Source organism: Procambarus clarkii, chromosome 20, assembly GCF_040958095.1.
Source record: "Procambarus clarkii isolate CNS0578487 chromosome 20, FALCON_Pclarkii_2.0, whole genome shotgun sequence".
NCBI lineage: Eukaryota > Metazoa > Arthropoda > Malacostraca > Decapoda > Cambaridae > Procambarus > Procambarus clarkii.
Genome location: NC_091169.1, coordinates 23867437 through 23894936, shown reverse-complemented (window position 1 = coordinate 23894936; position 27500 = coordinate 23867437). Strand labels below are relative to the sequence as shown.

At 49.5% G+C, this 27500-nt stretch overlaps 1 protein-coding gene across 1 annotated transcript in view; it reads right to left on the bottom strand.

The window, feature by feature from the left end:
- Nucleotides 1–16306, bottom strand: part of LOC123755448 (A disintegrin and metalloproteinase with thrombospondin motifs 3) — a 42582-nt gene extending 26276 nt beyond the window's left edge. Inside the window, exons 1-2 of the mRNA XM_069327722.1 lie at nucleotides 16154–16306; nucleotides 9431–9672 (exon numbers count right to left, since the gene is read on the bottom strand). Coding sequence (XP_069183823.1) covers nucleotides 9431–9672; nucleotides 16154–16270 — 359 coding nt within the window. The 5' untranslated portion in view covers nucleotides 16271–16306. The remainder of the gene's footprint in view (nucleotides 1–9430; nucleotides 9673–16153) is intronic.
- Nucleotides 16307–27500: the final 11194 nt, after the last annotated feature.

Sequence of the window (27500 nt, the reverse complement as noted above, 5' to 3'; positions counted from 1 at the left end):
ATTACATTTAACATGTGTGGCAAATTTATCGGCGGCTCGCATAGCGGCAAAAATATACCACCGGGAAGATATATATATATACCTGCGAGAACTATGTTGCCAGGTCTTAGACATATATACCACCACCGGCTCCCTGAAGATATATTTCCTCTCTTGAGCCATGTATTTCCTCCCTCCCCCCTCCTGAGGACACATATATATCCTCCCCTCCTGAGGACACATATATCCTCCCCTCCTGAGCACATATATCCTCCCCTCCTGAGCACATATATCCTCCCCTCCTGAGCACATATATCCTCCCCTCCTGAGCACATATATCCTCCCCTCCTGAGCACATATATCCTCCCCTCCTGAGCACATATATCCTCCCCTCCTGAGCACATATATCCTCCCCTCCTGAGCACATATATCCTCCCCTCCTGAGCACATATATCCCCCCCTCCTGAGCACATATATCCTCCCCTCCTGAGCACATATATCCTCCCCTCCTGAGCACATATATCCTCCCCTCCTGAGCACATATATCCCCCCTCCTGAGCACATATATCCTCCCCTCCTGAGCACATATATCCTCCCCTCCTGAGCACATATATCCTCCCCTCCTGAGCACATATATTCCTCCCCTCCTGAGCACATATATCCTCCCCTCCTGAGCACATATATTCCTCCCCTCCTGAGCACATATATCCTCCCCTCCTGAGCACATATATCCTCCCCTCCTGAGCACATATATCCCCCCTCCTGAGCACATATATCCTCCCCTCCTGAGCACATATATCCTCCCCTCCTGAGCACATATATCCTCCCCTCCTGAGCACATATATCCCCCCTCCTGAGCACATATATCCTCCCCTCCTGAGCACATATATCCTCCCCTCCTGAGCACATATATCCTCCCCTCCTGAGCACATATATTCCTCCCCTCCTGAGCACATATATCCTCCCCTCCTGAGCACATATATTCCTCCCCTCCTGAGCACATATATCCTCCCCTCCTGAGCACATATATCCTCCCCTCCTGAGCACATATATCCTCCCCTCCTGAGCACATATATCCTCCCCTCCTGAGCACATATATCCTCCCCTCCTGAGCACATATATCCTCCCCTCCTGAGCACATATATCCTCCCCTCCTGAGCACATATATTCCTCCCCTCCTGAGCACATATATCCTCCCCTCCTGAGCACATATATCCTCCCCTCCTGAGCACATATATTCCTCCCCTCCTGAGCACATATATCCTCCCCTCCTGAGCACATATATCCTCCCCTCCTGAGCACATATATCCTCCCCTCCTGAGCACATATATTCCTCCCCTCCTGAGCACATATATCCTCCCCTCCTGAGCACATATATTCCTCCCCTCCTGAGCACATATATCCTCCCCTCCTGAGCACATATATCCTCCCCTCCTGAGCACATATATCCTCCCCTCCTGAGCACATATATCCTCCCCTCCTGAGCACATATATCCTCCCCTCCTGAGCACATATATCCTCCCCTCCTGAGCACATATATCCTCCCCTCCTGAGCACATATATTCCTCCCCTCCTGAGCACATATATCCTCCCCTCCTGAGCACATATATCCTCCCCTCCTGAGCACATATATCCTCCCCTCCTGAGCACATATATCCTCCCCTCCTGAGCACATATATCCTCCCCTCCTGAGCACATATATCCTCCCCTCCTGAGCACATATATTCCTCCCCTCCTGAGCACATATATCCTCCCCTCCTGAGCACATATATCCTCCCCTCCTGAGCACATATATCCTCCCCTCCTGAGCACATATATTCCTCCCCTCCTGAGCACATATATCCTCCCCTCCTGAGCACATATATCCTCCCCTCCTGAGCACATATATTCCTCCCCTCCTGAGCACATATATCCTCCCCTCCTGAGCACATATATCCTCCCCTCCTGAGCACATATATCCTCCCCTCCTGAGCACATATATCCTCCCCTCCTGAGCACATATATTCCTCCCCTCCTGAGCACATATATCCCCCCTCCTGAGCACATATATCCTCCCCTCCTGAGCACATATATCCTCCCCTCCTGAGCACATATATTCCTCCCCTCCTGAGCACATATATTCCCCCTCCTGAGCACATATATCCTCCCCTCCTGAGCACATATATCCTCCCCTCCTGAGCACATATATCCTCCCCTCCTGAGCACATATATCCTCCCCTCCTGAGCACATATATCCTCCCCTCCTGAGCACATATATCCTCCCCTCCTGAGCACATATATCCTCCCCTCCTGAGCACATATATCCCCCCTCCTGAGCACATATATCCCCCCTCCTGAGCACATATATCCTCCCCTCCTGAGCACATATATCCCCCCTCCTGAGCACATATATCCTCCCCTCCTGAGCACATATATCCCCCCTCCTGAGCACATATATCCTCCCCTCCTGAGCACATATATCCTCCCCTCCTGAGCACATATATCCTCCCCTCCTGAGCACATATATCCTCCCTTCCTGAGCACATATATCCCCCCTCCTGAGCACATATATCCTCCCCTCCTGAGCACATATATCCTCCCCTCCTGAGCACATATATCCTCCCCTCCTGAGCACATATATCCCCCCTCACATAACCACCGTCCTCCACCCGAAGTGGAGCCAACCACGCTATAGTTACATCAGCATTCAGAGGCAATCATTACAGACAGTCGTATGTGTATACACCTTGATGAAGTGTGTCAGGTGTTCACACGTGGCTCTGGCCACGGGGCCTCCACCAGAAGATATGATAAAGCCAATGTCCCTCGAGTCATACCTTGAGGTGCTTCCGGGGCTTAGCGTCCCCGCGGCCCGGTCGTCGACCAGACCTCCTGGTTGCTGGACTGATCAACCAGGCTGTTGGACGCGGCTGCTCGCAGCCTGACGTATGAGTCACAGCCTGGTTGATCAGGTCCATTCATGGTCATGATCAACCATCAGGAGGGGTTGATCAGGTCATGACGACCCCTCCAAGGCACGACCTGCCGCCCCCTGTGGTTGATCAGGTCATGACGACCCCTCCAAGGTACGACCTGCCGCACCCTGTGGTTGATCAGGTCATGACGACCCCTCCAAGTTACGACCTGCCGCACCCTGTGGTTGATCAGGTCATGACGACCCCTCCAAGGTACGACCTGCCGCCCCCTGTGGTTGATCAAGTCATGACGACCCCTCCAAGGCACGACCTGCCGCACCCTGTGGTTGATCAGATCATGACCCCTCCAAGGTACGACCTGCCGCCCCCTGTGGTTGATCAGGTCATGACGACCCCTCCAAGGTACGACCTGCCGCACCCTGTGGTTGATCAGGTCATGACGACCCCTCCAAGGTACGACCTGCCGCCCCCTGTCCTCACACTTCAGGCACTCAAATTGTTGACGTTATCAGCCACAGCGTCGACATACCGGCGCTTTACTTACTCCAGAAGCAGCGTAATAACGACGTTATCTCAGACCAATGAGCCCAGACGTGAGACTCTTCAACTAATTTATATTTTTTCCATCGACATTTAAGCACTGAAAGACCGTCGGGTTGTAGAGCATTGTTTAAATAATGTTTATAAGGGTTTAAACTAGAGGGCGTTGGTGTAGGCGAGGCTTCCTCCAGCACTCTGGCTGAGGCTGGGGGAGCCGGTCGGCCGAGCGGACAGCACGCTGGACTTGTGATCCTGTGGTCCTGGGTTCGATCCCAGGCGCCGGCGAGAAACAATGGGCAGAGTTTCTTTCACCCTATGCCCCTGTTACCTAGCAGTAAATAGGTACCTGGGTGTTAGTCAGTTGTCACGGGCTGCTTCCTGGGGGTGGAGGCCTGGTCGAGGACCGGGCCGCGGGGACACTAAAAAGCCCCGAAAACATCACAAGATAACCACAAGATAACCACAAGAGGCTAGAAGCCTCTGGAAGATATTCATCGAGGGATGAGGAAGATAAGATGATTAGCCGTTCGTGTCGTTTCTTGGATAGTCGTTCAGCACGATTGTGTGTGTGTGTGGGGGGAGGTGGAGGTTGAAGCAGGCAATCACCTCACTTTCTGGGGGCTGATCAGGAATAGAATCTGAGAGATAACAGGTTAAAATGGTGTTATCCACTCCGTGCGGCGTCAATGAGAGACGCTAAAGTAGTGTGTTGTGCACGCTACGTTGCGTGGTGGTGCTCCTACCTAGGAGCACTGTGGGTGAGGTGTGAGGTGTTGCCTCACTCTCTCCTGGGTGCTGACCGCAGCTGCTGATGCTCCCTCAGCCGCCATGATAACACCAACAGCACGCCAGTCATGGCAGACCTGTGAACGAGATGCAATCTCTGACACGACATGTTCTTCAGGGGCACAGAGGGTTCTGGGAGCGTGGCCGGGCCTAGTCCTGAGGTTCCGGGTTCGATCCCCGGTGGAGGCGGAGACAAATGGGCAAAATGTTTCTTCAACCCCTGAATCCCCCGGTACCCCCTGTTACCTAGCAGTAAATAGGTACCTGGGAGTTAGACAGCTGCTACGGGCTGCTTCCTGGGGGGTGGAGGCCTGGTCGAGGACCGGGACGCACCATTATGTCAATTACTGTCTTGCGCACCACGCCTCTTGTGGCCAGCCAGCGCCTTTATAATGTGATAGGAAACATGCCCAACCGTTTCTATCCCAATCGAGATTCGAACCCGGAATTCCTGCTTGTGAGTCGAGAAGGAACCAGACCGCAACCAATCACCACTTTTAAGAGTCGTAATTGTTGCTGAAGCAAAAGAGAAAGAGAGAGAGAGAGAGAGAGAGAGAGAGAGAGAGAGAGAGAGAGAGAGAGAGAGAGAGAGAGAGAGAGAGAGAGAGAGAGAGAGAGAGAGAAAGAGAGAGAGAGAGAGAGAGAGAGAGAGAGAGAGAGAGAGAGAGAGAGAGAGAGAGAGAGAGAGAGAGAGAGAGAGAGAGAGAGAGAGAGAGAGAGAGAGAAGGGGGGGGGGGGATTCATCTAGCATCCACTTACGAAGCCTGTGGTCTCGCTTCGTGCAGGTCGGCGTTCAATCCCCGACCGTCCAAGTGGTTGGGCACCATTCCTTTCCAAACCCAAATCCTTATCCTGACCCCCTTCCAAGTGCTCTACAGTCTTAATAGCTAGGCGCTTTCTCCTGATAGTTTCTGTCCTCTTACGAAGCCTGTATATCCTTCAACAAACATGTGGTCATTGTTTACATGTTTTCAACAGCTTATGGAGTCCGAAAGACCCCGGGGCTGTTTACACCGTCAGTAACCGCGGGTTGGCAGGTTTCCCAGCTCCTAAACTCTTTAATGTTTGTAAACAACATCCTGCCATGACTGAGGAAGGCTGTATAGAGCCACCAGGTGCCAGGTAGAGCCACCAGGTGCCAGGTAGAGGCACCAGGTGCCAGGTAGAGGCACTAGGTGCCAGGTAGAGCCACCAGGTGCCAGGTAGAACCACCAGGTGCCAGGTAGAACCACCAGGTGCCAGGTAGAGGCACTAGGTGCCAGGTAGAGCCACCAGGTGCCAGGTAGAGCCACCAGGTGCCAGGTAGAGGCACTAGGTGCCAGGTAGAGCCACCAGGTGCCAGGTAGAACCACCAGGTGCCAGGTAGGGGCACCAGGTGCCAGGTAGAACCACCAGGTGCCAGGTAGGGCCACCAGGTGCCAGGTAGAACCACCAGGTGCCAGGTAGGGCCACCAGGTGCCAGGTAGAACCACCATGTAGAGCCACCAAGTGCCAGGTAGAACCAAAGAGTGTCGGGTAACAGAAGAGTTAATTAGGGAACAGTCCTTTCACTAAGCAACGTGGCCAGCTTAAGATGGTTCAGAACCCTCATGGTTCAAGCTACGTGGAGCAGCCCTGAAGGGTTCAGAACCCTGGCGAGGGTTCATGCCCCTCAGTAGACAGTGGGGCATACGTGACCTCGGGCCAGGCTCCTCCAGGCCGCCCCTGGAGAACCATTCACTAACATATTCGTCCTCACCATTGAAAATAGAAATTTTCACGTGTATGAAGATTATAAATTGTTTCTTTATACAGTGTGTTGCAGTTTACAGTAAACCGACACACGTGGTGTAGATAGGGGGCGGCGAGGCACACACGTGGTGTAGATAGGTAGGGATTCCTTAGGTGTTGACGGGCCTTAAGGCAATTTAGTTGAATGTTCAGAACGTGGGTTAAACGTGTACAAAACTCGATACCCCACATACAGCAGCCCCCCCCCTACACACAGACACACTCTACAGCACACCAAAATAACCCCAGTGGGTCAAGCACCCAGGGGTCATATTGCCAGTGACGGGAGATGACCTATAAAGGAGTTCCGACCCCCAAGAGTCCTCTGAGGAAATACTTTACTTCTTATGACAGATATAATAAGGGAGATCCACCTTATTATAGTCAGTCGTGAAAGACATAGGCTTATTTTGCGGGTCATTGAGACTTTTTTCGGGCAGTGGCACCTTGTGTAGTGTCACGTGGCACTGTAGTGCCAATTTGCTGGCACTACAGCACACCGGGTGCCTTAGAGGGTCAGGTACTTACAAAAATAAACGCATGTAGCGTGTATTTTTTTTTATAATGCGCGCCAGAATGGTGCCCTGGGCTGTCAGGTGACGTCACTCTCCTTTTGTGGCAACACTGATTTTCTTTTTTGTATTCTTGGCCTTTTTTTCAGCCTTCTGGCAACATTTTCCCCCAACATTTTTGCATTTCAAGTCGAGGTTGAGAGAGGAAGCCAAGACTGTAGAAGCTGGGTCTCCCGGTGTTGAATGATGCCAGGGGCTTCACGAGGCTTCGAACCCCAGCTAGTTATATGGCGCGTGTTGTGGTATATTGGCGCCTGAGCCAATATAATCCCGCCACTCAAGATAATAATGTTGAAAACACAGGGACAATCGAGCCAAATTATTGACCGCTTGTTGAAAAAGCGAAACGGCTGCAATATGGGATCATGTCCACTAAATGTGCTCAAGTGCTCAATACCCCACAACACTATGTCAAAGAGCCCTAATCCTGGCTACGTAGTACAGCCGAACATGTGTTTGTTAGTTAGTATTTTACGTGTCCCCCATGGCTGTGGTAGAAAATAAACTTAAAACAAATATATTTCTTACTTTATTCCTTAAAATATACCGTGTGATAGTTTTGTTTCCGATATTACGATAACCTCATTGCTAACCACCGAGAACGTCTCCTGATAACACCCGCCCTTTCTACTCAAACCTTATTTAGCGGAGCTGCCTTCCCCTGACGTCAGCGCTAAACACACCGGTCCAAACATGACAGCGAGCTGGCCAGCGGGAAGTGTGTCTAGTGACATGTTTACGATGCCCTAAAACATGCCTCGCCCAGCCCCACCTTCACACATGTCTAGCATCCCAGCGTCCGTGAACCAGTCCTTCGTCACGACAACAACAGGTGCCTGGTAGAGCCACCAGGTGCCTGGTAGAGCCACCAGGTGCCTGGTAGAGCCACCAGGTGCCTGGTAGAGCCACCAGGTGCCTGGTAGAGCCACCAAGTGCCTGGTATAGACACCTGGTGGCCCTATACCAGGCACCAGGTGCCTGGTATAGGGCCACCAGGTGCCTGGTAGGGCCACCAGGTGCCTGGTAGAGCCACCAGGTGCCTGGTAGGGCCACCAGGTGCCTGGTAGGGCCACCAGGTGCCTGGTAGAGCCACCAGGTGCCTGGTAGGGCCACCAGGTGCCTGGTAGAGCCACCAGGTGCCTGGTAGAGCCACCAGGTGCCTGGTAGAGCCACCAGGTGCCTGGAAGAACCACCAGGTGCCTAATAGAGCCACCAGGTGCCTAATAGAGCCACCAGGTGCCAGGCACTACAGGCCAGGCACTTGTGTGTTGTTCTGCGACAGGGAGTAATCTCGTGGAACATATAACCAGGCGAACATTCATTACTTGAAAAGTTATACAAATCCGCGAAAGGAACAAATCATGGACAGCTTTCAATCAACATTATGAAAGATGTTTAACGCGGCAATTTGTTTGCTAAACACAACTGAGAATATTTACAGCGAACATGGACATAGATTTTGAGCCATTCTGTAGGCTTACCTCCCAACCTAGCACCTGTGGGCTATGTCTGCCTCATATCGGCAGGTATGCCCCCGTCAGAGGCCTGGAAATGAACTACACCGACGCCCACATGGCTAATCAAAACATCTTAACATCTGTCTAATGGAAAGTATTCACCGTTGAAGTAGTTTTTCGAGTCGTTCCAACAACAGACTGAAGGCGGCCGCAAGGCGGTAGACACACACAAACGTGAATAATTAAGGTAGACAGACAGACTGGAAAAAACTCTACCCCCCCCCCCCCCCCAGCGTACAGTGGGTTAGCTGTGATTCACTCTACCCCCCCGAACAGAAAACGGGACATTACGTCAAATTCGCGAGCCGCTGTTATCTGTATTGGGGAATTATGCGTCAAAATGTTATCTATTGAGAGAACAGCGAGACACCATTGGACACCCCCCCCCCCTTCCCTGCAGACACACAAGGTACACACACACACACACACACAGCCACTAACGCACATGTCCGCGCATACACTCTGGGCACAGTGTGTGTGTGTACACACAACTACTCTCAACATTTATACTCCATACACACAGTGGCCGTCATGAGCGTGCGGCTGGGTGCACAGGGTTGTGCACGCACACTGTTAAAGATACACACACACACACACACACACACACACACACACACACACACACACACACACACACACACACACAACACACACACACACACACACACACACACACACACACACACACACACACACACACACAAAAAAAAAAAAAAAAAAAAGAATATATGCCCGTGAGTGTGTGTGCGTGTGCGTGCATATGTGTGTGTGTGTGTGTGTGTGTGTGTGTGTGTGTGTGTGTGTGTGTGTGTGTGTGTGTGTGTGTGTGTGTGTGTGTGTGTGCGCGCGTGCGTGCGTGCGTGCGTGCGTGCGTGCGTGCATATCTCTGCGGCAGTAAGAGCGGATCGTGTAACCATGTGCGTGAGCGCGCGCGGGCACATTTTTCTTTGTATTCAATCTCAAAGCTTCTTGCTAATTATTCACGGTCGAAGGGCCTCATTACCTCCGCACTGCCAGCTCCTCCTCCACTCTGAGGTAAACTACCTTCCTTACCACCCCACAACTCGTACCCCATTACCCACACCCCCTTCCCTTCTCCCTACACCCATACACGAGACCAGAAGACATGGCAGGATGTGCAGAATACCCCCGTTGAATAGGAGCAACAAATACGCTCAGAGAGAACTAACAACATCAGAGGCCCGAGACTGTTCAACACGCTTCCGCTACACATAAGGGACATAACTGGCCGACCCTCACAGTTTTCAAGAGAACTATCAACATCAGAGGCCTGGAGACTATTCAACCCGATTCTGCTACACGTAAGTGACACTCAAGAGAAAACACTCACACGTGCGCCATCTCGTGGGCGATGATGAAGGCGGAGGTGAGTCCCTCGTCCCTGTTGAGTGTACAGGACCTGGAGGGCTCGCAGATGCCGGCGACGGGGGCGTAGCCCGAGGGGCCGCCCAGATGGGTCCTGGTGAGCCACACGGCCACATCGTGTCGCAGGTGTGGCGGCGAGACCCGGTACAGCCTCTCGCCCCATCTGTTGACGCCCTCCAGACTCTTCTTGGCCAGTCCTTCGCGCACCTGTGGCGGGAGACACTGATTAGTTCACCACCTTCACCTGTTGCAGCATCCTCACACAGGTAAATATCTACGTTATCCTGGCTTGGTTACCCTGGCCCTTCTATGAAGAGAGATTGAATGCACTAAACCTGACGATGCCTAGAGAGGGGGAGAGGCAGGGTGGGGACGTAGAAAATACTCACGAGGATTCACAGAGGAGATTCACATGTACTCTTGCTATAATGTTAATGATTCACATAATCATTACCATTATAGCAAGAGAACATGTATAGCAGCCTGAGCCTCAGGTACAACCATAGACGTGTTAGAAAGCTTTCTTTTAGTGTGGGAGTAATGGATAATTAGAAGGAACTAAAGGAAATTGGAATGAAGTTGGGATGAACTCTCGGTTCTTCTAATATTTGAATCAAACTCAATTCATAAATTTAAAATTAGATATGATAGAGAAATATGTCAAGAATTATTGCATTACACAACTGGTGGCTAGAAAGGCGGGGTCCAAGAGCTAATGCTCGATTCTACAGGCACAAATTGGGGCATACGCGCTCGCGTGCGCGCACACACACACGCACGCACACAGACACAAACAAAGATAAGAAAAAATATTCACACATTTTTCAAGAGAAACTCGAGCTGTGATCAAAGTGTTATCTTATTGGTTCTTGAGGCCCCCCCCCCCTCTCTCTCTCTCTCTCCCTCCTTCTCTCTCTCCCTCTCTCTATCTCTCTCTCTCTCTCTCTCTCTCTCTCTCTCTCTCTCTCTCTCTCTCTCTCTCTCTCTCTCTCTCTCTCTCTCTCTCTCTCTCTCTCTCTCTCTCTCCTCTCTCCCTCCCTCTTGCCTACCTCGAATCCCTTGCCTACTTACCCCAGTGCCGTCCTCCCTACACCTGCCCCCCCCACTGGCACCTCCTGCCTCCCGTGCCCTCGACCACCACACACAGTTACGTTGATCAGGCGAGGCGCTCACCCTGCTCGCCCCTCATCACCACTGACAAGCCTCACACATCACTCAACCACCACCTTCCCCTCACAGTGCCATTTCCGGCCGTAATTAAGAGTGCCTTAAAAAACTCTCCAACGCTTCCCAGAATTGATTTGCTTTCAGAAAACACTCACGACTACTCGAGCCCACTTTAAAGGTGTTTGGCATGAAGAACACACTGTTTATCGGAGGGCCTTAACCTCCCTTAAGTCCCTTAACCCTCCTTACACCTCACGGAGGTCAACGCCACGGGCCTCGTGTCAGTGTTAACCCATAAAGCACTCATTAACCTCAGGTGTGGTGGCAGGGACCTCACAACAGGTGTGGTTGTTAAAGATTCGCTACTTGGAACAAAGTTCCAAGTAGCACGGGCTATGGTGAGTCAGTGCTACTTGGAGGGTTTTTAAGGCCTATCCACCTCTGGGGGGTTAAGGCACCACAATACCTAACTGGCCAACCAGAAAGCAGCTCTGAGCATAGTCCATGAACATGATACATACTGTGATTACACATCATGGTGCAGCTGGCTACACTGTGTGCAGCCCCGGAGTGGGTCTCAAATGGGTCTGTTGTGGGGCCCAACCCTCACAATGGTCACTAGCTCCTAGAGTACCCAGTGCTCTAATTAGTTTCAACATCTGTCTCATTTTGGGAACACAGCAAGTTAGTTGATGCTGGTGGTTCTTCTCCTCTTCCTCAGGTGGTGCTGTAGTATGGTGCTTTAGTAGGTGTTTCTCTTCGCCGTCTCTACTAGCTTTGCTCTCCATGTCAACCGCTCCATAAGGGGGCCATGTCGCTCCTGTGTATTTGCCTCTGGTTGGAATCTTTTTGAATTAGAATTTTAGCTCTTGTTACCCTTGTCACTGTGGCTGTTTTTTTTGTGTATTTACGTAGATAATTTTCGTTGTAGTGGTGATAGTGGTGGTTGTGATGGTGGTGGTGGTGGTGGTGGTAGAGTTGTGGTGGTGGTAGAGTTGTGGTGGTGGTAGAGTTGTGGTGGTAGCTAGAGTTGTGGTGGTGGTGGTGGTGGTGGTGGCTAGAGTTGTGGTGGTGGTGGTGGTGGTGGCTAGAGTTGTGGTGGTGGTGGTGGTGGTGGTGGTGGTGGTGGTGGTGGTGGTGGTGGTGGTGGTAGAGGAGACAGGTGTCCACCGCCCAACAAGTAAGGCGAGACAGTCTCCACATATTATCTAACATTCTTTATTATCACAGCTGGACACACCACAACAACGCTGGCTTCAGTCTGTGTGTGTGTGTGTACTCCCCTAGTTGTACTCATCTAGTTGTGCATGTGGGGCTTCAGCTTCGGCTCTTTGCTCCCGCCTCTCAACTGTCAATCAACTGGTGTACAGGTTCCTGAGCCTATTGGGCTCTATCATATCCACATTTGAAACTGTGTATGGAGTCAGCCTCCACCACATCACTGACTAATGCATTCCATTTATTAACTACTCTGACACTAAAAAAAGTTCCTTCTAATATGTCTAATTCATTTGGGTACTCAGTTTCCACCTGTGTTCCATTGTGCGTGTACCACCCTTGTTAAATAATCCATCCTTATTTCAATTCCTGAGAATTTTGTATGTGGTGATCAGGTCTCCCTGAGCTCTCCGACGTAAGGTGCATTTCCCGCAGCCTTTCCTCGTAACTCATGCCTCTTAGTTCTGGGACTAGTCTAGTGGCATACGTCAAAACTTTTTCCAGCTCCGTCTTGTGCTTGACAAGGTACGGGCTCCATGCTGGGGCCGCATACTCCAGGATTGGTCTTACATATGTGGTGTACAAGATTCTGAATGATTCCTTACACAGGTTCCTGAAGGCAGTTCTGATGTTAGCCAGCCTCGCATATGCCGCAGACGTTATTCTTTTTATGTGGGCTTCAGGAGACAGGTTTGGTGTGATATCAACTCCTAGATCTTTCTCTCTGTCTGTTTCATTAAGTACTTCATCTCCTATTCTGTATTCCTGTGTCTGGCCTCCTGTTTCCATCGCCTAGTTTACCACCATACATTTACTTGGGTTGTGTGTGAGCGCGCGCGCGCGCGTGCGGAGGACTTGCGGCCGGGTAGGTAAATTCACTCCCCCTGCCCCCCCCCCAAGCCTCCTAGAATAAAAGTACTGTAGTAAGTATGTTGTTGACAGTACAAATATGTCGTGATGGACCGCCAGAAAGTACACACTTGGACAAATGGGAATTTATTTTATATTTAAGTGGCCAATAAACCCTAACCTAGCCATCCTAGGCCTTATGCTGAGGCGTAATATAGTACAGATAAGCGCTATACTAGACCCAGGCATATTTAAGTTTGCTTTCTAATGACAACTTTTATTGCCCTGAACAATTATAAACACACAAAATGGGTTGGTTGTGCCCCATTACTACACCCTGGCACTAACCACCACACAATCAATCCATGGATATAACGATCAAAGCGTTATATGACATAAGAGTCCTGGGAAGACGGGACACCACGAGCGTAGCTCTCATCCTGTAACTACCCTTAGGGTAATTACACAATTACAAACACAAACTGCCAAAACGGGCGACGCAAATTCACCTTTCCAAACACACTCAGGCTAAGACTACTCAAAGTCAACCTTATTTCGGGAGACATCTCCCGTCACGCAGGGTGCAGTCGCACCTCCACAGATCTCCAGTATCAGCTCTTGATACTGGTAATGGCTCAAAAGGGCCACAACTAACGGGCTATTCATGCCCGTGCCACCTTTTGGGTGGCTTAATCTTCATCAATCAATCAACCTTATAAACAAGTTTCCCTTGAAGCTACCGAATACCAGAGTGGTGTATTGCAAATATACAAAATACTGTATACACCGCCGTCATTTAGAAGAGGCTTTGACTCGAAAAAAAAACAGAATATACGTTTTCTGTTATACCCCCCAGGATACTCTGAGTACATATATCTATATATATATATATCCATCTATATCTCTCCTGGCCAATATATCCCTTGAGGCTGATCAATACCAGTGTTCAATGTTGGGTAAATTGCATTTTGATAATCCTTCTCAAATATTATTGGCTCATAGCCGGTAAAATATTTGATTGAATTTGTGAACTATTAATTTGGGAACGAAAATTGAGCAATTCAGAATAGGTGTCGTAAAATAGTGGGTAGAATAGGTTGTAGAACACGGGAGAGAACGGGTTGTAGAACACGGGAGAGAACGGGTTGTAGAACACGGGAGAGAACGGGTTGTAGAACACGGGAGAGAACGGGTTGTAGAACACGGGAGAGAACGGGTTGTAGAACACGGGAGAGAACGGGTTGTAGAACACGGGAGAGAACGGGTTGTAGAACACGGGAGAGAACGGGTTGTAGAACACGGGAGAGAACGGGTTGTAGAACACGGGAGAGAACGGGTTGTAGAACACGGGAGAGAACGGGTTGTAGAACACGGGAGAGAACGGGTTGTAGAACACGGGAGAGAACGGGTTGTAGAACACGGGAGAGAACGGGTTGTAGAACACGTGGTGTAACAAGTAGTAGAACTTGTGATAGAAGAACAAGTAGAACTCTGCCACAATAAGGGAAAAATTAACAGCCCTGATGTGTGCACACACACATGTGCACACACACATGTGCACACACACACATGTGCACACACACATGTGCACACACACATGTGCACCTTCAGTATAGACATGTGCTGACGTCTCCAAGACTTCAAAGCTACTAGCTACATTATGTAATAACCGCGAGGCTACACACGTAATGAACCTTGTTATGTAAACACAGCAATATGTAACTTGTGCATTTGTTTATGGTGGTGGTGGTGGTGGTGTTGGTGGTGGTGGTGGTGCTGGTGGTGGTGGTGGTGGTGGTGGTGGTGGAGGTGATATTTTCAGCAGTCTCAAGCTTCATGCTGCCTGTAGCCAGCTACCACAACCACAACCACCACCACAACCACAACCACCAACAGCACCACCAGCGTCCCTAGACAGGTTTCTTTACCCTCTCGATACAAACTCGACAGATTGCAAGCTTGATAAGCCCACGAGAAAGCTTAAAAACACAAGCACTAACCACAACAAACAAGTACCGTTCTATCAAAACCAGTGCACAAACAGACACAAACAACGCTCCAGAAACAAGGGCCAAGTTTCCTGAGAAAATATTATGAAAAAAAAGCTAAATTCCAGATAAACACAATATTTCAGAAGCAAAATATTCCGCAGCCAAGAACCAAATTCCAGAATTTTGTCTGAGGAAAATAGTTCAAACAATTACAATTTGAATATATTCCAGACAAAAAAAGAACAATTACAGTATTCCAGAGAGAAGAGGTTGACTCCAGAGAGGCGCGAGGGACAGAGAAAACAAGGACCTCTTCCTCAGACAAACACAGAATCCCTGACACAATCATGAGATATTCACGATACAGGAACAACCCTCCCATTAGGTCGATGTTTGTGTGTGTTACTACGGCAGGTGGCCAGCTGCCTCTTCGTCTACAAGGTCTCTACACCTCGTGTCTACCAGGAGAGTAACTCTACCCCCTCGTGTCTACCTGGAGAGTAAGTCTACCTCTCTTGTCTGTCTATCATCACAGCAACTGTCTTGTTGAGTCGAAGTAATGTGGATATGTTTGGACGTGCCCTCTTCTACCACGCGGAGACGTCTCCTCCACCACGTGGAGACGTCTCCACCACGCGGAGACGTCTCCTCCACCACTTGGAGACGTCTCCTCCACCACGCGGAGACGGACCTGCTGCCGTGTCCTCTGGTGTAGTCAACAGATTGCTGACCTTTGACCTCTGGCAGGGTCATGCTCACCCATGAAGGATACCAGTGCATTGCCAAGTTACGTGACGTAACACAGTGAGTGCCACGGTGTACTGAGTGCCACGGTGTACTGAGTGCCACGGTGTACTGAGTGCCACGGTACTGAGTGCCACGGTGTACTGAGTGCCACGGTGTACTGAGTGCCACGGTGTACTGAGTGCCACGGTGTACTGAGTGCCACGGTACTGAGTGCCACGGTGTACTGAGTGCCACGGTGTACTGAGTGCCACGGTGTACTGAGTGCCACGGTGTACTGAGTGCCACGGTACTGAGTGCCACGGGGTACACATTGGGTGAGACGGTATGTAAGGAGTGCCCCGGTACACAGTGACGGTGCGTGGTACGGACAGGGGGGGGGCCACGAGGCACAGTACCCATACCCAGGGTACATGAAGGTCAGAACACACGCTGACGGGGTATCTGGTAAAGTTAAGGAATTCACAGCACACAGCCAAGATATATCTTGAGGTTATCTTGAGATGATTTCGGGGCTTTTTAGTGTCCCCGCGGCCCGGTCCTCGACCAGGCCTCCACCCCCAGGAAGCAGCCCGTGACAGCTGACTAACACCCAGGTACCTATTTTACTGCTAGGTAACAGGGAGTGTTAGATGCACAAGATGCACACACACACACACAGTACACATCCTGTACGGACGGACAGAGACACAGACAAAGACAGACAGACAGGAGCTCACCTGAGAGTGCTTAGCGTCCTTGTAGAAGATGATACGTAACATAACCAGCTCAAGGTTGGCCTCCAGCGACGGGTCCTCATAGATGGCGCTGACCTGCAACTCAAAAACCCTCCTCATAATCCCTCACTCACAACAAATATCTCCACACTATCAACATCCTCATTACTCTCACCAGCTCAACATTAATGCTAAAATAATAACATTTTCCATAACCTTCACACAGCATTTATCACAACAAAAATACTTTGGTAATGAAAATGCATTTACAAAAACGTGTTAATATGCATATTGTTAAAAATATAATAACTACGTATATTTATATGCTACGATGACTTTGTCAACATTGTGAAAAACCCACACAAGCTTTATGCTGAAACATAGGATTATTAAAGGTGCACTGAGAGAGTGAGAGAGGAGAGAGAGAGAGAGAGAGAGAGAGAGAGAGAGAGAGAGAGAGAGAGAGAGAGAGAGAGAGAGAGAGAGAGAGAGAGAGAGAGAGAGAGAGAGAAAGAGAGAGAGAAGAGAGAGAGAGAGAGAGAGAGAGAGAGAGAGAGAGAGAGAGAGAGAGAGAGAGAGAGAGAGAGAGAGAGAGAGAGAGAGAGAGAGAGAGAGAGAGAGAGCATCATCGCAGCCTCCACATAGAACAATGAGAGGAAATAGCGGAGATGAGCTGGGGTAGACCCGTCAATGACTTGAGAGGAAATGGCATCAAGACGCCACGAACACACACACACACACACACACACACACACACACACACACACACACACACACACACACACACACACACACACACACACACGGGGTGGTCACTACCCAAGACCATTCTCTCAGCCTCAGACGACGGGGAAACCAGCGTGTTACCGGGTCCTGGGCCGCCCTGGGTGACGCAGCTACCATCAGCGAATAATTTTTAAGGTCTCTCTGGGTACAAAAACCCCTTCAAGGCGTCGTACCCTCAAGACCCTGCCCAGTGCCCAAACCCGACAACCACAAAGAGAGCTCTACCCTCCTCCCCTCCGCTCTTCCCTTGGAAGACGACAGCCCATAAATAGTCCATATTTGCTGCACGACTCAACACTCTCCCCCGGTCTCTGACAGCCGGGAGATTGGAATCAATGTCAACAGTCTCACACAGCTCGGTAATCCCATTTGCCTCCTGGCTGCCATTGTCCAGTCCTATGTCATGGTCGGCCCCCACACTGCTGTGGGCGACCCCCCACACTGCTGTGGGCGACCCCCATACTGGCGTGACCAGTGTGGGCCGCCCACACCCGCCGCCTGGGATCATGAACAGAAAACGGAAGGTAGACGAAGAGCAGAGAAATAACAGCAGTGAAGGTGTGTGATTACTAGATGAAAGGCTGGATGAAACACAACAGGTGGATGAATCAAGTGGATTAATATCCCCCTGTGTTATCCACTTCTTCTGTACCACCTCACACAAAAGATAATACAAGCCTGTGCAAAAAGCATGGTAAATTAGTCTTTGAGAATGTAAGGAGTGACCTTGCGAAACGCATCCCGAGGCGTCAAACCAAAAATTAAAGTGTGAAAATGAACTTTTGAGAGTTATTTTGTCAACACTCGAGGAGGTCCAAGTGCTACGCACTCAATGAGGGACGACTTAAGAGTGCCATACCCATCTGCCCAGCGCGGGCACCACACAACTCCAGTGCCGAGGCACTCTACTGAACTTGACCAGAGCCAATAATTACAGGCTGGGGCTCGAACCTGTGAGAGCCTCACACTGGCAGGTGGCCAGTGTGAAGAAGGTGATTCTGTCTAACTTCACCATAGTGAGTTTGTGAGTGAGTGAGTGAGTGAGTGAGTGAGTGAGTGAGTGAGTGAGTGAGTGAGTGAGTGAGTGAGTGAGTGAGTGAGTGAGTGAGGAAGAGATTGAGTGATTGAGGGAAATTATACAGGAAGTGAGTGACTGAATGGGTAGTTAAGTTAGGGAGCTGACACACCTGACTGTCACCCCACCCCTGCAGCTGACACACCTGACTGTCACCCCACCCCTGCAGATGACACACCTGACTGTCACCCCACCCCTGCAGATGACACACCTGACTGTCACCCCACCCCTGCAGCTGACACACCTGACTGTCACCCCACCCCTGCAGATGACACACCTGACTGTCACCCCACCCCTGCAGATGACACACCTGACTGTCACCCCACCCCTGCAGCTGACACACCTGACTGTCACCCCACCCCTGCAGATGACACACCTGACTGTCACCCCACCCCTGCAGCTGACACACCTGACTGTCACCCCACCCCTGCAGATGACACACCTGACTATCACCCCACTCCTGCAGCTGACACACCCGACTGTCACCCCACCCCTGCAGCTGACACACCTGACTGTCACCCCACCCCTGCAGCTGACACACCTGACTGTCACCCCACCCCTGCAGCTGACACACCTGACTGTCACCCCACCCCTGCAGCTGACACACCTGACTGTCACCCCAACCCTGCAGCTGGCACAACCTCAGCGCCCCCTGCTAATAAAGAAAGGGATGAAGTCTACCTTGTTAGCGAACAAACGCACAAGTATACAATTTCGCACCGAACTCTTCCCCTCTCCCTCTCTCTCACTCCCCTCTACACACACAGATGAGTAAGAGGGCAAGAGGGAAGTGAACAAGGGGAGCGTGCAAGAACACATTGCAAGATGAGCGAGAGTAGGTCGAGAGAGAGAGGAATAACATAAAAGGAAGGAATAACAAAGAGAAGGTTGATAGGGACGTTGAAGACAAAGAGAAGGTTGATAGGGACGTTGAAGACAAAGAGAAGGTTGATAGGGACGTTGAAGACAAAGAGAAGGTTGATAGGGACGTTGAAGACAAAGAGAAGGTTGATAGGGACGTTGAAGACAAAGAGAAGGTTGATAGGGACGTTGAAGACAAAGAGAAGGTTGATAGGGACGTTGAAGACAAAGAGAAGGTTGATAGGGACGTTGAAGTCATTTAGGTTGAAAATTCTGCATTTGCAAAAATTTATTTTTTCCAGAAGATTAGAGAGGCACCAGTCTGGCCCCTTCGTGTAGCACAGTGGTCTACGTATTCGCCTCACAGCCCGCATGGAACCCGGGTTCATTTCCCGGGCGGGGCAGGAACTGTTGGGCACGTTTCAATTTCCCTCTCCTGCTTCTGTTCACCTAGCCCGTTAATTAAGCAGCTTGGGAGACGTCAGTTGTTGGCTCTCTTGCCTCCTTACCCACCTTCCTCCTGCTTACTCATCACCAACCACTCACCTGGAGTGACTCACACCCCCGGAGAAACAAACACACTAGTCACCCCGTAAAGAAAACGCTTACTGCGAAAGAAAACGCGTCAAGGACCACTAGTTTTTGTGGGGGAACTACAGAGCGCAGGGAAGAAGGACTCTCCTTGTCGGCGCCCTGATTGTGCTGGGTAAAATTTTACAAATTGGTGTTGTCTTTTGCTGGCGCGGGTCTCTCACGTCTTGCTCAATCACTTAGCGCTTTGTCCAAACATTTACCTCAAGAAAACAGTAAGAATGAGGAAGCCATCTGTTACGGTTTGGCCGGAAGAATGAAACCATTCTTGGTTTGTTTATTTTTGCCAAAAAAAATCCACGCCGACGGCGTTATAAACTCCAGGAACAAACATAAGGTAATCGAGAACAAAAGAGAATCGATATCATAATATGAATAGAATATTAGTAGTACTGAATACTATACTCAGTTCTAATGTAGATAATTAGTTCTAAATATCCGTTGAGGTAGACCTTTCTTCCCGTAGACATTGTTACGTAAGTCCGCCGACGGGGATGGGCGGTGACAGGGGGGCCGGGGGTGACAGAGGGGGCGGGGGTGACAGGGACCGACGGTGACAGCAGCACCTGCAGCAGCAGCAGGACTGGAGAAGACAGTACTATTCACAGGGGGAATTACGACGCGCGGTGAGTGCCACTCAGCTATCATGATGCCAGCTCCCTCCCTCCCTCCCTCTCTTTCATGCCACCCCCCCCCCTCTCACCTATCTCCCTCCATCCCCTACCTCTTCTCTCTCTCCCTACCTCTTTCCTCCCTTATCTCCCTCCCTCCCTAGCTCTTCACACTCTTCCTGGTTCTGCTGAGTGACAGGTAAATGGCGGCCGACCTGTGTGATAAAGGTGTACTATTTTACCCTGCTTCCTGAGCCTGGTGATTAGGCCTTTCTGGCAACTGGTGGTGCTCTGTACTCACCTTGCTGTGCTTGCAGGCTCCAGCTCATAGGACCCGCCTTTTGACCTTCTTTAGTTCAGTGCAGTGACTTTTTCACTCGATTCGCATCATATTTACAGTTTAAGCTGTGTCGAATTGCCTTGGACAACCTCATCTAATCTGTCACCCACTTATTTACGACTCTGAGACTGAAAAAGTTATTTCCGACATCCCTGTGACTCGTGTGTGTTTCCAGTTCCCAAAAATATCCTCTTGTTCTACTGTTCCTTAATTTGAACATTGCTTCTATATCTACTCTGTCAATTCCCTGAGTATCTTGTACGTTGTTATCATGTCTGTCCTATTCTTATTTCTCTTAGTGTAGCGAGGGCCAGTGCCCTCAGTCTTTCTTCATAGCTCAGTCCCCTCAGCTCAGGCACGAGTCGTGTTGCATATTTTTGGACCTTGTTTTGTGTTGTGGTGTGTTATTGTAGGGGACCCATGCTGGTGCAGCATACTCAGCATGATCATAAAGCATGGTGTACAGCGCTCGGAAGGGATCTTTGTCTAGGGTCCTGAAGGATAACGGGACGTTGGCCAGTCATATTAATACGGTGTATTATTAACGTTAATGTCAAATATGGATTTCAAAAACTGCTTTAGTATGCCCGCGAATGTGGTGCCCTCGTTATCCTGCCGATGTGTGCCTCTGGTGATAGATCTCCAGTTATGTCCACTCCTAAGACTCTTTTTTCAGAAGTTGGAAGTTGTCTTCCCTTCATCCTGTACTGTATTTCAGGTCTTCTTGCTCCAAGTTCTCTCTCCTTATAACTTTGCATTTGTCTGGGTTAAAGTCTAGTAGCCATTTCTGAGAGAGAGAGAGAGAGAGAGAGAGAGAGAGAGAGAGAGAGAGAGAGAGAGAGAGAGAGAGAGAGAGAGAGAGAGAGAGAGAGAGACACAGACAGACAGACAGACAGACAGAGAAGAGAAAGAAGAGAAGGAAGGGAAGGAGTTGAGGGAAAGAAAGGGAAGGAAGGGAGGGAAAGGGAGGGGAAGGAAGGAAGGTGAAGGCAGGAAGGCAGGGTGATAGCAGTGTGTGAAGCAACAATAGGGTGTCAAGGTGATGGCTGTTGGCGTCTCAGAGCCCTCACCAAGACGGTACTCGCCACTAATGAAATGCTTCCCCATGCTTGTTCCATTACCTTAACTGTTGTTAGGGCCCCGCTCTAGGGTAGTTAAGGCTGGGAGGAGGGAATGGCCCTCCTTGTTAGCCCCTCAGCGTTCCCTACATTGCTGCTGCCCTTATTACTCCGTTAGGGCGGCCGTCTGTGTGAGAGAGGGTTGTTCTATCTCCCTTATCCGGACTCCAGACTTGCCTCTAAACCAGTTAGGGGTTCAAGCGGTCTCCTGTTTCTTGGCGCCATTATCACAACATTGTTCTTGCTTGGGTTGGAGTTCAATGGCCATCTCTTTGACCAGCTCTCAAGAGTTATTCACGGGGCTCCTGAAGCATTATTCACGGGGGTCCTGAAGCATTATTCACGGGGGTCCTGAAGCATTATTCACGGGGGTCCTGAGGCATTATTCACGGGGCTCCTGAAGCATTATTTACGGGGGTCCTGAAGCATTATTCACGGGGGTCCTGAAGCATTATTCACGGGGCTTTTGAAGCATCATTCACGGGGGTCCTGAAGCATTATTCATGGGGGTCCTGAAGCATTATTCACGGGGGTCCTGAAGCATTATTCACGGGGCTCCTGAAGCATTATTCACGGGGCTCCTGAAGCATTATTCACGGGGGTCCTGAAGCATTATTCACGGGGCTCCTGAAGCATTATTCACGGGGGTCCTGAAGCATTATTCACGGGGCTCCTGAAGCATTATTCACGGGGGTCCTGAAGCATTATTCACGGGGGTCCTGAAGCATTATTCACGGGGCTCCTGAAGCATTATTCACGGGGGTCCTGAAGCATTATTCACGGGGGTCCTGAAGCATTATTCACGGGGGTCCTGAGGCATTATTCACGGGGCTCCTGAAGTATTATTCACGGGGGTCCTGAAGCATTATTCACGGGGGTCCTGAAGCATTATTCACGGGGCTTTTGAAGCATCATTCACGGGGGTCCTGAAGCATTATTCATGGGGGTCCTGAAGCATTATTCACGGGGGTCCTGAGGCATTATTCACGGGGCTCCTGAAGCATTATTCACGGGGCTCCTGAAGCATTATTCACGGGGCTCCTGAAGCATTATTCACGGGGCTCCTGAAGCATTATTCACGGGGCTCCTGAGGCATTATTCACGGGGCTCCTGAAGCATTATTCAGAAAATCAAACCCCCTTTTAGTAAACGCGTGAAAATTACATATATATGGTATTATGTTGACCAGCGGAGCCCTCTCTCTCTATCCTCCAGTCCCCGTATCCGGATAGCCTAAATCGCATCGGATTCCCCTCCCATAATCCGGATTCTCTCCATGTTTACCGCGTCCCCTGCGCATTACGTGATGTTTTTGTCCCAGAACGTATGCCTGTGACTTGCTTTAGTGTTCGTGAGCTGATTATCCTCATAACGGATTGATCTGGTAGCGAAGGGATTGCCTCGGCTGTCAACACAACTGGGTAACCAAAGGTTTAGATTCATAAAAGACCTGGGTAAATACTGGTTTGGAAACAGGGTTGTTGATTTAAGGAACAAGTTATCCGGGTGTCGTGCTGCAGCCTGTCCTCAGGGAGAGGTGATCCCCGCAACAGGATGGATTGGGAACGACTACGTATTTTGTGCTATTATCTACTCTCTATCCATGGTTAGGTTGGCTTAAGGTCATTTTAGGTTAAGGGTCTAGTTAGGTTAAGTTTTATTACGTTTGGTTACATTAATACGGTGTATTATTAACGATAATGTCAAATATGGATGCCAAAAACTGCTTTAGTATGCCCGCGAATTCCGTTTACAGAAAAATAAATTCTTCAAACAAAACATTATTATATTTTACCAAACGATTTATATAACAAAGTTGTAACTCGAGAATAATCTCTGATTACAACAAAGGTTCATTTACCAGTTTACATGTAGACTATTACTGGAGCCGTAATATGCTTCCTCACCATCACAAATATCTAGATCTACGTGGCTTGAGGCGGGTGTGGCTTTACATGGTAATAGATTCGGTCTGAGGACGGGTTGTAAAACAATATGTAACATAGTTCTCTCCCCTGGCTCGTTTGTGGTAGTTTCTAATTGGTTATGTCTTCAAATATATAGTGGAGGCGATGAGTCACGTGACCAAAGAGCCAGAGCTCAACCCCCGCAAGCACAACTAGATGAGTCACAATAACGTGGCTGAAGTATGTTGACCAGACCACACACTAGAAGGTGAAGGGACGACGACGTTTCGATCCGTCCTGGACAAGTCGACTTGAGAATGGGTCCAGGACGGACCGAAACGTCGTCGTCCCTTCACCTTCTAGTGTGTGATCTGGTTAAAAATATATAGTAATTGGCTGTTATCCCCCCCCCCCTGAAACAATCAAGAAAGATATGACAACCTACCCATTCTGCTGTTGTGTCTGGGAATCTATATCCCCGCGGCCCGGTTTCTGAGCAGGTTTCCGGATTGGTGGTGTGGTTAATCAGGCTGTTAGAAGCCATCGCTCGCATTCAGACGTATGAATCACAGCCCGCTTGATTAGATATCCTTTGAAAATGTTTGTCAAGTTCTCGAGTTCTTCAAAACTCCACTACAGACAGAGAAGCGTCCTACCAAACGCCACCCATCACAACATGGTATACACTGATGAGTTCTGCTGCATGAGTCTCCCCCAAGTCACTAGGGGCCTCTCACTCCACGGTTTCATCTGATGATACACATAATTAAACAGTTTGGCCTTCCCTTCCCACACTGTTGATAAACTGTGAACTACCAGTCGATAAACTGCTCCGCCTCATGCAAGGAGAATCTTGTGATGGTCTTGTGCACGGGAATCACCCACCAGCCCGCCCCCCTAAAGTTCCCCAACGTCATGAAACTGTCGTACTAAAGTGCCCTTATCCTAACCTACCAGAGGACCCCAAACAGAAAACGGGACAGTACGTCAATTTCGCGAGTCGCTTCCATTTTCTAGTACGACGATTTCTGGTCTTAGGGAGAGTATACGTCGAAGGCAGTGTCTGGGATGCTCCCGGACGCAGGTTCGAATCCTCGTCACGGCCCTTGTGGATTTGTTTATACGTCGAAATGCGACGTTCGCAGAACAGGTTGGGGCATGATTTAAAACAAATAACCTGAACACTTCAACTGTCTTGAAATTGCAATTAAATTATTGTTGTTTAAGATTCCCTACCTGGAACAAAGTTCCAAACAGCACAGTCTATGGCGACCCCGCAGTTGCAATTAAGATGCATTAGGAGTGAGGAGTTAGTGATGTACAGTAACTCATTACAACAGAACACACTCTGCCTCGAGTATATATAACCCTTTTCAAGGTCTCAATAGCAATACCTATTATATACACGTTCCCAGTACGAAGCAATTTAACTAAGCCACTTTAGAGAGTGAAGCAAGGGTGATAACCATTACCTTAATTACCCAGCTAGTTGGCTCAATTTTAACTTGTAGGATATAACACCTTGGGGCTGGGGGTGGGGGGGGGGTGGAGGTGCTGACTCCTTGTATACGGCCTACAGGCCTTGTTGGACCCGCTGAGGAAGTGGCTGGTGGAGCGGAGGATAGGTAGTGGATGGTGATTGGGAAATGTTTATGATATACAAGATACTGAGACATGAATAGACAAGATGCTGTTTTTAGACGCGGACGAACGGACGGACGCACGGACGCACGGACACACACACACACACACACACACACACACACACACACACACACACACACACACACACATACACACACACACACACACTGTGTGTGTGTGTCCCTAACCTGCATACCATGCAAGATAATGGAGAAGATTGTGCGAAGAAAGCTAGTGGAGCACCTGGAGCGAAAGAACTTTGTAACACAGCATCAACATGGATTCAGGGATGGCAGGTCCTGCCTCACAGGGTTACTTGAATTCTACGACCAGGCAACAAAAATAAAGCAAGAAAGAGAAGGGTGGGCAGACTGCATATTTTTGGATTGTCAGAAAGCCTTTGACACAGTGCCACACAAGAGGCTAGTGAAAAAACTGGAGATGCAGGCTGGAGTGAAAGGGAAGGTACTCCGTTGGATACAGGAGTACCTAAGTAACAGGAGACAACGAGTCAGTGTGAGGCGTGAGGTCTCAGATTGGCGAGACGTTACGAGTGGAGTACCGCAGGGGTCAGTCCTTGGACCTATACTGTTTCTGATATATGTAAATGATCTTCCAGAGGGTATAGAATCGTTTCTCTCAATGTTTGCTGATGATGCAAAAATTATGAGGAGGATTGAAACTGAGGACGATAGTAGGAGGCTACAAGATGACCTAGACAGACTGAGTGAATGGTCCAACAAATGGCTGTTGAAGTTCAACCCGAGTAAATGCAAAGTAATGAAACTAGGTGGTGGAAATAGGAGGCCAAACACAGGATACAGAATAGGAGATGAAGTACTTAATGAAACGAACAGAGAGAAAGATCTAGGAGTTGACATCACACCAAACCTGTCTCCTGAAGCCCACATAAAAAGAATAACGTCTGCGGCATATGCGAGGCTGGCTAACATCAGAACAGCGTTCAGGAACCTGTGTAAGGAATCATTCAGAATCTTGTACACCACATATGTAAGACCAATCCTGGAGTATGCGGCCCCAGCATGGAGCCCGTACCTTGTCAAGCACAAGACGAAGCTGGAAAAAGTCCAAAGGTATGCCACTAGACTAGTCCCAGAACTAAGAGGCATGAGTTACGAGGAAAGGCTGCGGGAAATGCATCTTACGACACTGGAAGACAGAAGAGTAAGGGGAGACATGATCACAACAAAATCCTCAGAGGAATCGACCGGGTAAACAAGGATAAACTATTCAACACTGGTGGGACGCGAACAAGGGGACACAGGTGGAAACTGAGTACCCACATGAGCCACAGAGACGTTAGAAGGAACTTTTTCAGTGTCAGAGTAGTTAACGGATGGAATGCATTAGGCAGTGATGTGGTGGAGGCTGACTCCATACACAGTTTTAAATGTAGATATGATAGAGCCCAGTAGGCTCAGGAATCTGTACACCAGTTGATTGACAGTTGAGAGGCGGGACCAAAGAGCCAAAGCTCAACCCCCGCAAGCACAAATAGGTGGGTGAGTACACACACATAGTAGTTTGAAAGCGTTATATGACAAAGAGTGCTGGGAAGACGGGACACCACGAGCGTAGCTCTCATCCTGTAACTACACTTAGGTAATTACACACACACACACACACACACCCACACCCACACCCACACACACACACACACACACCCACACACACACACACACACACACACACACACACACACACACACACACACACACACACACACACACACTCACACACACTTAAGAAATATGAGAGAGTACGAGGCTTGACTCCAGTGCTAGGAGGTGAAGACAGCAAGCCAAGATTGATGAAGATTAAGCCACCCAAGACGTAGCATGGGCATGAATAGCCCGTAAGTAAGCCAAGGTGCTCAGAGTGCAGCCACTCACCACGAAGATCTCCACCTGCCTCCCGCACTCACTCATCCACCTCATAATGTCCGCTCCTCTAAAGCCCCTTTACATCAATCAACATAATGTTGTTTAAGATTCGCTACTTGGAACAAAAAGTTCCAAGCAGCACGGGCTATGGTGAGCCCGTGAATCGGCAGCAATCTTGGCGCTAATATCTGGCCCTGTGGGACGCCTCTCTCACCTCTCTCTCACTTGGTCCTCTGGTTTCTGTCAGAGAGGCATTCCTCTATCTACTGGCACACCTCCCCTGTTTGTTTCTATTGTCCACTAGTCTCGTGTCGGGTGCTGTGTCCAAGACGTTGACCAAACAAATACACGCAACATGCAACAAACAAACCAACAAACAACTACATGCAACAAGCACAGTGGAAATGTTTTTGTCCCGCGGCTAAAAAAAATAAATATCTGGACACAGAAAGTTTTATTTTATTTTTCACAAACAAGCTTGTTAGGTAAACAATTTGCGTTTAATTGGCAGAG